This window comes from Oncorhynchus keta, chromosome 17 (genome assembly GCF_023373465.1).
Source record: "Oncorhynchus keta strain PuntledgeMale-10-30-2019 chromosome 17, Oket_V2, whole genome shotgun sequence".
Lineage (NCBI taxonomy): Eukaryota > Metazoa > Chordata > Actinopteri > Salmoniformes > Salmonidae > Oncorhynchus > Oncorhynchus keta.
The window spans coordinates 45,315,134-45,327,464 of record NC_068437.1 but is presented as its reverse complement, the minus strand read 5'-3'; the positions used below and the strand labels follow the sequence as shown (position 1 = coordinate 45,327,464).

General features: G+C 42.7%; 1 protein-coding gene across 2 annotated transcripts in view; it reads right to left on the bottom strand.

The window, feature by feature from the left end:
* Window positions 1–1,057: 1,057 nt before the first annotated feature.
* The window catches only part of tdrd12 (tudor domain containing 12), a 42,163-nt gene continuing 30,889 nt past the window's right edge, over window positions 1,058–12,331 (bottom strand). For both annotated transcript variants that reach the window (XM_035790013.2, XM_035790014.2), the window contains exon 35: window positions 1,058–3,003. In XM_035790013.2, coding sequence (XP_035645906.1) covers window positions 2,936–3,003 — 68 coding nt within the window. In that variant the 3' untranslated portion in view covers window positions 1,058–2,935. The remainder of the gene's footprint in view (window positions 3,004–12,331) is intronic.

Here is a 12,331-nt window from a genome sequence, read left to right as displayed (position 1 = left end):
AGCTGAGGAATGGGCATGGAAAAATGCAACCACTCAAATTCATAGAGCTATTGATGCAAGGACTGACCAGCCATGATATTAAAATGATATTTTAACCATGTTTTGAGGTTATACAAATGTTTACATTTACTTTGTGAACAAACATTGGAGGAAAACAAGCTTATATTTTGGGTTCTGATGGGGTACAACAGTTGAACTAAGCTCATAAGGGATTTATAAGTTATATTCTTCAAGAATCAATGGGTACATATATTTAAATCCAAAAATGGATGCAGCAACTGCAGATTGGATGAACTAACCCTTTAAAATGGTCAATCTACATGCTTGGGTGAAATTAATCTACAATGGCTGCGTTTATACAGGCAGACCAATTTATTTTAATGCACAATTACAGAGCATTCAGAAAGTATTCAGACCCCTTGACTTTTTCCACATTTTGTTACGTTACAGCCTTATTCTAAAATTGTATGACCTTTTTTTAAATATTTTTTTTCTTCAGCCACTCAGATAAAAAGGCACATGACAGCCCGTTTGGAGTTTACCAAAAGGCACCTAAAGACTCTCAGACCGTGAGAAACAAGATTCTCTGGTCTGATGAAACTAAGATTGAACTCTTTGGCCTGAATGCCAAGCATCACGTCTGGAGGAAACCTGGCACCAACCCTACGGTGAAGCATGGTGGTGGCTTCATCATACTGTGGGGATGTTTTTCAGCGGCAGAGACTAGTCAGGATCGAGGGATAGAGGAACGGAGCAAAGTACAGAGAGATCCTTGATGAAAACCTGCTCCGGAGCACTGAGGACTTCAGACTGGGGCGAAGGTTCACCTTTCAACAGGACAATGACCCTAAGCACACAGCCAAGACAACGCAGGAGTGGCTTTGGGAGAAGTCTGAATGTCCTTGAGTTGCCCAGCCAGAGCCTGGACTTGAACACAATCTAACATCTCTGGAGAGACCTGAAAATAGCTGTGCAGCGACGCTCCCCATCCAATCTCACAGAGCTTGAGATGATTTGCAGACAAGAATGGACCCCCCCCAAAAAAAAAAATAAAAAAAAAAAATCCATTATTTTACCAGGTAAGTTGACTGAGAACACATTCTCATTTACAGCAACTGGGGAATAGTTACAATTCCAAGTGTTTACATGTTTTTACTACACAACCCACTCCACACTTCGTATGGGTGTTTTCATATTTAGCTTGGAACTTCATTGTACTGCTGAAAGGTTCATTTCTAGCATAGAAGACTACTGATAGTGTAGCTGTTGTTTTGTTAACTTTTATTTTGAAGGCTTTATTAAGGCCGAAGTTAATCTTTCGGTTCTTCTGGCGGGATTTGGGTCATACCGAATTCGTCCATGTATTGAAAGTAAAATCATTTATATTAGTTTACAACTATTGCAACTATTCCAAAACCATTGCACTTTAATTGAAAAATCACAGCAAAAATGCAGGTAGTCTGGAAGAACGTTCATCTGAAAGTTGATTAATGGTCATTAAGGTTCTTGAAAAAAAACTGAAGTTCCATAATGGAGCTTTAAACGCCTCATGAGCAAAGCACAACCATCGGTCTTTATCATAACCCAAAATATTTGGTTTTATTACACCATTGTTTAATAATAATAATAATAATAATATATGCCATTTAGCAGACGCTTTTATCCAAAGCGACTTACAGTCATGTGTGCATACATTACAAATGACAATAATGTAAACAAACAATGTATAGCTTGGATGTCATGGACTGGTCCTCTCAGTTGGTAGAGCATGTCTCTTACAACACCAGGATAGTTGGTTCAATTCCTAGGACCACTCATATGTAAAATAATGACGCACGAAGCATGCATGACTACGTCACTGTGGAGAAAAGCGTCTGGTAAATGGCATATATACTGTTAGTCCTTGCACCTTGAACGCAGTCTATGAATTTGAGGGGTTACATTTTACTAGCCCCATCCCTCAGCTGTATGCCAAAACAAGTGACATGGCAGCAGTTTTTCGAATCCCAGAATGTAGCTTTCGATTTGTACATTTATGTCAAGTAGACACATGCTTGAAAACAAGGACTGGTTCACAAATTTTTGTTTTTTTCTTGAAATTGAACGTAACTTAAACCTATAATAAAACTGATTTGCGTTTTAGCTAACAACTGTGTGAAAATGCTTATTGTAATTGTCCAGTCAAAAGTTCAGTTAACTCTTACCCAAATAATTTTGTTAACTCATCCTATACTCATGTGGCCAAAGCATAAATTGGAGGGGGGGACACTTCAGACAGTTTCAGAAATGCCTTCCATTTCTTCATAGAGGATGATGAGCTGGCCAATCAGCAGTCTACTTGCTTGAATATGTTTTATGACGGGTAAACGCCCACACCATTCTGTTGTTGAGGTACGCCCACATCATTCTAACACAGGAAAGCTGCTTTTTAACATACTTTTTTTTTTTTTACTTCAGGATTTTGGCAATGAGGCCCTTTATCTACTTCCCCAGAGTCATATGAACTGGAGGATATCATTGTTATATTTGTGTCCAGTATGAAGGAAGTTAAAAGGGTGTTTCGCAAGCCAATTCTAACTAGCGTTAACACAATGACTGGACGTCATGGGTATCTGCTAGTTTGTCAATTCCTAAGTAGTAAGTACTTTGATGTACTATTGTCGTAACAGATTTGAATACTCCATCATTATTCTAAATTCACTTGTGTTGAGTCTGATAGCATAACATCAAAAAATCTTTAAACAATAAACCTGAAAACATGGAATTGTCATATGAAATGTGCTAAAATAGCCAAAGAGATGTGTCCTTCAAGCAGACATGAACGAAAAGTGTAAAATAATTAACTGGCTGAATATATGTATTTTGGGGGGATTGGCACTAGATTCTTCTCAGTTGATGATTGGAGAGAGGATCGATGAGGGCCGTCTGTCTGCAGTCAGTCACTGCTACTGTCTGAGCTCACGTAGCAGCCTTCCTCCCCAGTGTGCCCCACAAAGCAGAGACCTGGGGAACACCAGCAACAGAACAAGGTGGTCAGTCAGAACTACACTGTATATGCAAAAGTATGTGGACACCCCTTCAAATGAGTGAATTTGGATATTTCAGCCACACCGTTGCTGACAGGTGTATACAATTGAGCACACAGCCATGCAATCGCTATAGTCAAGCATTGGCAGTAGAATGGCCTTACTGAAGAACTAAGTGACTTTCACCATGGCACCGTCATAGGATGCCACCTTTCCAACAAGTCAGTTCATCAAATTTCTACCTTGCTAGAGCTTCCCCAGTCAACTGTAACCACAGTTATTGTGAAGTGGAAACATCTAGGAGCAACAACGGCTCAGCTGTGAATTGGGAGGCTACACAAGCCCACAGAACAGGACCACTGAGTGCTGAAGCGCGTAAAAATTGTCTGTCCTTGGTTGCAACACTTACTACTGAGTTCCAAACTGCCACTGGAAGCAACGTCAGCACAAGCCCTGTTCATCGGGAGTTTCCTGATATGGGTTTCCATGGCCGAGCAGCCGTACACACAAGCCTAAGATCCCCATGTGCAATGCCAAGCATCGGCAGGAGTGGTGTAAACCTGGCCGGTTTTTCATGGTCCAGACTAGGCACCTTACATCCAGTGAAGGGAAGTCAACGCTACAGCATATGCCAGGAGAACGCTACCTGCCCAAATGGCGTCTTTCTTCTACCCCAACAGAGTTAATCCTAAACCACGCCCCGTTAATCAGAGGGGCGTTCTACTACGCTTCCATTGGCTAGCTAGAGTTCTCTCACTCACAGGCGATCAGAGCAGAGACAGTGACCTTCCAAGGTAAGGATGGAAAGTGTAATTTAACAATTGAGCTGCGGCCTATTATCATCATCATCATCATGGTTGGTAACATTTGCCCATGTATTTATTTTCAGAGTTTGAATGAGTTGTAAAAATGTCAGAGAACTCTTGTGAATTCCCTCTATTGAAGGTCAGCTAAGTTAACGTAGGCTACTTAACGTTTCTAGCTCTGTATTTGAAGTTATAATATCATTAGTAGACTATTATCAGGTAAAAACATTCTAATTATTCATAATTTCTCAAATATTTATTCGCTAATCATTCAGTCAAACACTATGCCATTGAATCTGTCTTTGAGCGTTAAGTGACGTTAATGGCTAGCTCGGTCCATGACATTATGTTATTACATTTTTCAATCTTGAAATACAAGGGATAATGTTATTAATCAGTGACAAATTTCGTGCCGGGGATGTTTTTCATGGATCGAGCAAAGTCCCTTAGTTCCAGTGAAGGGAAATCTTAACGCTACAGCATACAATGACATTCTAGACAATTCTTTGGCAACAGTTTGGGGAAGGCTCTTTCCTGTTTAAGCATTACAATGCCCAAATGCACAAACCGAGGTCAATACAAAAATGGTTTGTCGAGATAGGTGTGGAAGAACTTAACTGGCCAGCACAAAGCCCTGACCTCAACACCATTGAACACCTTTGAGATTAATTGGAACGCTGACTGCGAGCCAGGACTAATCGCCCAACATCAGTGCCTGACCTCACCTATGCTCTTGTGGCTGAATGGAAGCAAGTCCCTGGAGCAATGTTCCAACATCTAGTGGAAAGCCTTCCCAGAAAAGTGGAGGCTGTTTGTTATAGCAGCAAAGGGGGGGACCAACTCCATATTAATGCCCATGAGTTTGGAATGCGATGTTTGACGTGTCCACCTACTTTGAAAATGTAGACTATTTTGTTCTCTCTATGGCACATTTTTATTTCACCTTTATTTAACCAGGAACAAGTCCCCATTTAAAACTGCGACCTGGCCAAGATAAAGCAAAGCGACAAAAACAACAGAGCAACACAAACAAATGTATAGTTAATAATAGAAAAACAGCTAAATCTATGTACAGTGTGTGCAAATGTAGAAGAGTAGGGAGGTAAGGCAATAGGCCATAGAGGCGAAACAATTACAATTTAGCTTTAACACTTGAGAAATAGATGTGCAGATGATGATGTCAAAGTAGAGATTTTGGGTTGCAAAATAGCAAGAGGGTAAGTAATAATATGTAGATGAGGAAGTTGGGTGTGCTATTTACAGATTACCTGTACACAACCAAACTGCTCTGACAGCTGTTGCTTAAAGTTAGAGAGGGAGATATAAGACTCCAGCATCAGTGATTGTTGCAATTCATTCCAGTCATTGGCAGCAGAGAACTGGAAGGAAAGGCGGCCAAAGGAAGTGTTGACTTTGGGGATGACCAGTGAAATATACATTTAAATCGGAAGATACCATAACCTTTAGCCAAATACATTTAAACTCAGTTTCACAATTCCTGACATTTAATCTTAGTAAAAATTCCCTGTCTTAGGATCACCACTTTATTTTAAGAATGTGAAATGTCTGAATAATAGCAGAGAGAAGGATTTATTTAAACTTTTATTTCTTACATCACATTCCCAGTGGGTCAGAAGTTTACATACACTCAACTAGTACTTGGTAGCAATGCCTTTAAAATTGCTTAACATGGGTCAAACGTTTCGGGTAGCCTTCCACAAGCTTCCCACAATAAGTTGGGTGAATTTTGTCGCCCATTCCTCCTGACAGAGCTGGTGTAACTGAGTCAGGTTTGTAGGCCTCCTTGCTCGCACACACCTTTACAGTTCTGCCCACAAATGTTCTACATGATTGAGGTCAGGGCTTTGTGATGGCCACTCCAATACCTTGACTTTGTTGTCCTTAAGCCATTTTGCCACAACTTTGGAAGGATGCTTGGGGTCATTGTCCATTTGGAAGATTCATTTGCGACCAAGCATTAACTTCCTGACTTATGTCTTGAGATGTTGCTTCAATATATCCACATAATTTTCCAACCTCATGATGCCATCTATTTTGTGAAGTGCACCAGTCCCTCCTGCAGCAAAGCACCCCCACAACAAGATGCTGCCACCCCCGTGCTTCACGGTTGGGATGGTGTTCTTCAGCTTGCAAGCCTCCCCTTTTTCCTCCTAACATAACAATGGTCATTATGACCAAACAGTTCTATTTTTTGTTTCATCAGACCAGAGGACATTTCTCTAAAAAGTACAATCTTTGTACCCATGTGGAGTTGCAAACCGTTGTCTGGCACATTTTATGGCGGTTTTGGAGCAGGGGCTTCTCCCGTGCTGAGTGGCCTTTCAGGTTATGTTGATAAAGGACTGTGGATACAGATATTGTTGTACCGGTTTCCTCCAGCATCTTCACAAGGTAATCACAAGGTAATTTTGTTGTTCTGGGATTGATTTGCACTTTTCGCACCAGAGGAACATTCATCTCTAGGAGACAGAACGAGTCTCATTCCTGAGCAGTATGACGGCTGCGTGGTCTCATGGTGTTTATACTTCCGTGCTATTGGTTTGTACAGATGAACATGGTACGTTCAAGTGTTTGGAAATTGCTCCCAAGGATGAGCAAGACTTGTGGAGGTCTACAATTTATTTTCTGAGGTCAAAGAGGAGCAAAAAGGCAAGCAAAAGAGGCACTGAGTTTGAAGGTAGGCCTTGAAATACATCCACACCTCCAATTGACTCAAATTATGTCAATTAGCCTATCAGAAGCTTCTAATGCCATTATTTTCTGGAATTTTCCAAGCTCTTTAAAAAGGCACAGTCAACTTAGCGTATGTAAACTTCTGACCCACTGGAATTATGATACAGTGAATTATAAGTGAAATAATCTGTCTGTAAATAATTGTTGGGAAAATAACTTGTGTCATGTACAAAGTAGATGTCCTAACCGTCTTGCCAAAACTATGTTTTGTTAACAAGAAATTTGTGCAGTGGTTGAAAAACAAGTTAATGACTGCCACCTAAGTGTATGTAAACTTCAACTGCACCTGCTGGAGCGTGTGCTACGGGTGGGTGTTGCTATGACCAGTGAGCTGAGATAAGGTGAGGCTTTACCTAGCAAAGACTTATAGTTGACCTGGAGCAAGTGGGTTTGGCGACGAATATGTAGTGAGGGCCAGCCAACGAGAGCATAAAGGTCACAGTGGTGGGTAGTATATGGGGCTTTGGTGACAAAATAGATGGCACTGTGATAGACTACTTCCAGTTTGCTGAGAAGAGTGTTGGAGACTATTTTGTAAATGACATCGCCGAAATCAAGGATCGGTAGAATAGTCAGTTTTACGAGTGTATGTTTTGGCAGCATGAGTGGAGGCTTTGTTTGCGAAATAGGAAGCCGATTCTAGATTTAATTTTGGATTGGAGATGCTTAATGTGAGTCTGGAAGGAGAGATTACAGTCTAACCAGACACCTACCGTAATTGCTGGACTATTAAGCACACCTGAATATAAACCGCACCCACTGAATTATTTAAAAAATATGTAAGCCGCAGGTGCCTACCGGTACATTGAAACAAATGAACTTTACACAGCCTTTAAACGAAACACGGCTTGTAACAATTTGTAAGTCGCTCTGGATAAGAGCGTCTGCTAAATGACTTAAATGTAAATGTAAATGTAACAAAAATGAAACAGTGGCCTACCAAGAAAGTCTTTGGTCACTATCTTCCTCCTCCTGTGCACTGAAACCACTGAAGCCATCTCCTTCGGTGTCGGAGTTGAATAGCCTCAGAATTGCTTGATCCGATGTTGGATCGTTTTCATTGTCGCTCTCGTCACTTTCATCCGGAGGCAAATACCCCGCTGAGCTCATGCTGCCCTCTTCAACACGCAGCAGTCCAGCCTTTCGAAACCCGTTGATGATAGTAGATTTTTTGACAATGCTCCACGCTGTCAGGACCCACTGGCAGACTTGACCATAAGTTGCTCTTCGCATGTGGCCCGTTTTAGTGAAGGATTTCTCCCCACTTGTCATCCAAGCCTCCCACTGAACAAGGAGCGCCACCTTAAATGCAGCAGCTCTATTTCCTTTTCCAACAGCCAGATCGATCGACTTCAACTTAAAAGCTGCATCATATATGCATTTCTCCGTGTCTTTGCCATGATGAGGGTGACAAAATTACTACCGTAATCAGAATGATGGGAAGTTTGAGCGCGCTCGATTTACGTCACATTATGTGACATGCTCAGTTTTTTGGCGGCATGAATCTTGTGAAAGCGGGAAAATTCCATAAATTAGCCGCGTCATTGTATAAACCGCAAGGTTCAAAGCATGGGAATAAAGTAGCGGCTTATAGTCCGGAAATTACGGTAGTTATTTGAAGCTGTCCACATATTCTAAGTCAAAACCGTCCAGTAGTGATGCTAGTTGGGCAGCAATCGGTTGAAGAGCACGCACTTAGTTTTATTTATGCATTTAAAAGCAGTTGGAGGCCACGGAAGGAGTGTTGTATGGCATCAAAGCTCATCTGGAGGTTTGTTAACAGTGTCCAAAGAAGGGCCAGATGTAAACAGAATGGTTTCGTCTGCGTAGAGGTGGATCAGAGAATCACCAGCAGCAAGAGCGACATAATTTATATACACAGAGAAAAGAGTCGGCCCGAAAATTGAACCTTGTGGCACCCCCATAGAGACTGCCAGAGGTCCGGGCAACAGGCCCTCCGATTTGACACACTGAATTTTATCTGAGAAGTACTTGGTGAGCCAGGCGAGGCAGTCATTTGAGAAACCAAGGCTATGGAGTCTGCCGATAAGAATGTGGTGATTGACAGGGTCGAAAGCCTTGCCAGGTCGATGAAGATGGCTGCACAGCACTGTCTTTTATCGATGGCGGTTATGATATCGTTTAGGACCTTGAGTGTGGCTGAGGTGAACCCATGACCAGCTCAGAAACCAGATTGCATAGTGGAGAAGGTACGGTGGGATTCTAAATGGTCGGTGATCTGTTTGTTAACTTGGCTTCTGAAGATTTTAGAAAGGCAGGGCTGGATGGATATAGGTCTATAACAGTTTGGGTCTATTTGAAGAAGGTGATGACTGAGGCAGCTTTCCATACAGGTCACTGACCATCTCGAATCCCACCGTACCTTCTCCGCTGTGCAATCTGGTTTCCGAGCCGGTCACGGGTACACCTCAGCCACGCTCAAGGTACTAAACGATATCATAACCGCCATAGATAAAAGACAGTACTGTGCAGCCGTCTTCATCGACCTTGCCAAGGCTTTCGACTCTGTCAATCACCATATTCTTATCGGCAGACTCAGTAGCCTCATTTTTTCTGATGACTGCCTTGCCTGGTTCACCAACTACTTTGCAGACAGAGTTCAGTGTGTCAAATCAGAGGGCATGCTGTCCGGTCCTCTGGCCGTCTCTATGGGGGTGCCACAGGGTTCAATTCTCGGGCTGACTCTTTTCTCTGTGTATATCAATGATGTTGCGCTTGCTGCAGGCGATTCCCTGAACCACCTCTACGCAGACGACACCATTCTGTATACTTCCGGCCCGTCCTTGGACACTGTGCTATCTAACCTCCAAACGAGCTTCAATGCCAGACAACACTCCCTCCGTGGCCTCCAACTGCAATTAAACGCTAGTAAAACCAAATGCATGCTTTTCAACCGTTCGCTGCCTGCACCCACACGCCCGACTAGCATCACCACCCTGGATGGTTCCGACCTAGAATATGTGGACATCTATAAGTACCTAGGTGTCTGGCTAGACTGTAAACTCTCCTTCCAGACTCATATCAAACATCTCCAATCTAGAGTCGGCTTTCTATTCCGCAACAAAGCCTCCTTCACTCACGCCGCCAAACTTACCCTAGTAAAACTGACTATCCTACCGATCCTCGACTTCGGCGATGTCATCTACAAAATAGCTTCCAACACTCTACTCAGCAAACTGGATGCAGTTTATCACATTTACATTTACATTTAAGTCATTTAGCAGACGCTCTTATCCAGAGCGACTTACACAGTGTCATCCGTTTTGTTACTAAAGCACCTTATACCACCCACCACTGCGACCTGTATGCTCTAGTCGCCAGACCCACTGGCTCCAGGTAATCTACAAGTCCATGCTAGGTAAAGCTCTGCCTTATCTCGGTTCACTGGTCACGATGGCAACACCCACCCGTAGCACGCGCTCCAGCAGGTGTATCTCACTGATCATCCCTAAAGACAAAACCTCATATGGCCGCCTTTCGTTCCAGTTCTCTGCTGCCTGTGACTGGAACGAATTGCAAAAATCGCTGAAGTTGGAGACTTATCTCCCTCACCAACTTCAAACATCTGCCATCTGAGCAGCTAACCGATCACTGCAGCTGTACATAGTCCATCGGTAAATAGCCCACCCAATTTTACCTACCTCTTCCCCATACTGTTTATATTTATTTACTTTTCTGCTCTTTTGCACACCAATATCTCTACCTGTACATGACCATCTGATCATTTATCACTCCAGTGTTAATCTGCAAAATTGTAATTATTCACCTACCTCCTCATGCCTTTTGCACACTATGTATATAGACTCTACTGTGTTATTGACTTGTTAATTGTTTACTCCATGTGTAACTCTGTGTTGTTGTCTGTTCACACTGCTATGCTTTATCTTGGCCAGGTCGCAGTTGCAAATGAGAACTTGTTCTCAACTAGCCTACCTGGTTAAATAAAGGTGAAATAAAAATACAATTAAAATAAAAATACTTTGGGGATCTCAGACGATACGATAGAGAGGTTGAACAAGCTAGTAATAGGGGTTGCAACAATTTTGGCATATAATTTTATAAAGAGAGAGTCCAGATTGTGTAGGCCAGCTGATTTGTAGGGATCCAGATTTTTCAGCCCTTTCAAAACATCAGCTGTCTGGATTTGTGTGAAGGAGAAGCTGCTGCAGGGGGTGAAGAGCTGTTGGCCGGGGTAGGGGTAGCCAGGTGGAAAGCATGGCCAGCCGTAGAAAAATGCTTATTGAAACTATTGATTATCGTAGATTTATCGGTGGTGACACTGTTTACTATCCTCAGTGCAGTGGGCAGCTGGGAGGAGGTGCTCTTATTCTCCATGGACTTTACAGTGTCACAAAACTTTTCGGAATAAGTGCAACAGGATGCAAATTTCTGTTTGAAAAAGCTAGCCTTTGCTTTCCTAACTGACTGAGTACATTTGTTCCGGTCTTCCCTGAGACGTTGCATATCGTGGGGGCATGAAAGCATTTACTGGAGCCTCCTTGTCATTTTAAGAGGCTTGATACAATGATAGAAAGCGAGTGAAACTTGTTAAAGGTTAAATAAATACATTTTAAAAAGTGTTTTGGGGCGGTAGCTACAGCGGGGAGAACAAGTATTTGATATCCTGCAAAATCAGCAGTGTTTCCTACTTTCAAAGCATGTACAGGTTTGTAATTTTTATCATAGGTACACTTCAACTGTGAAAAATGGAATCTAAAACAAAAATCCAGAAAATCACATTGTATGATTTTTAAGTAATTCATTTGCATTATATTGCATGACATAAGTATTTGATACATCAGAAAAGCAGAACTTAATATTTGGTACAGAAAACTTTGTTTGCAATTACAGAGATCATACATTTCCTGTAGTTCTTGACCAGGTTTGTACACACTGCAGCAGAGATTTTGGCCCACTCCTCCATACAGACCTTCTCCAGATCCTTGAGGTTTCGGGGCTGTTGCTGAGCAATATGGACTTTCAGCTCCCTCCAAAGATGTTCTATTGGGTTCAGGCCTGGAGACTGGCTCGGCCACTCCAGGACCTTGAGATGCTTCTTACGGAGCCACTCAGTTGCCCTGGCTGTGTGTTTCGGGTCATTGTCATGCTGGAAGACCCAGCCACGACCCATCTTCAATGCTCTTACTGAGGGAAGGAGGTTGTTGGCCAAGATCTCACGACACATAGCCCCATCCATCCTCCCCTCAATAAGGTGCAGTCGTCCTGTCCCCTTTGCATAAAAGCATCCCCAATTAATGTTGTTTCCACCTCCATGCTTCACGGTTGGGATGGTGTTCTTTGGGCTGTACGCAAACATGACGAGTGTAGTTTAGACCAAAAAGTTTTTAAAAATTCTCAGCAGACCACATGACCTTCTCCCATTCCTCCTCTGGATCATCCAGATGGTCATTGGCAAACTTCAGACGGGCCTGGACAATTGCTGGCTTGAGCAGGGGGACCTTGCGTGCGCTGCAGGATTTTAATCCATGACGGCGTAGTGTGTTTCTAATGATTTTCTTTGAGACTGTGGTCCCAGCTCTCTTCAGGTCATTGACCAGGTTCTGCCGTGTAGTTCTGGGCTGATCCCTCACCTTCCTCATGATCATTGATGCCCCACAAGGTGAGATCTTGCATGGAGCCCAAGACCGAGGGTGATTGACCGTCATCTTGAACATTTTCTAATAATTGCACCAACAGTTGTTGCCTTCTCACCAAGCTGCTTGC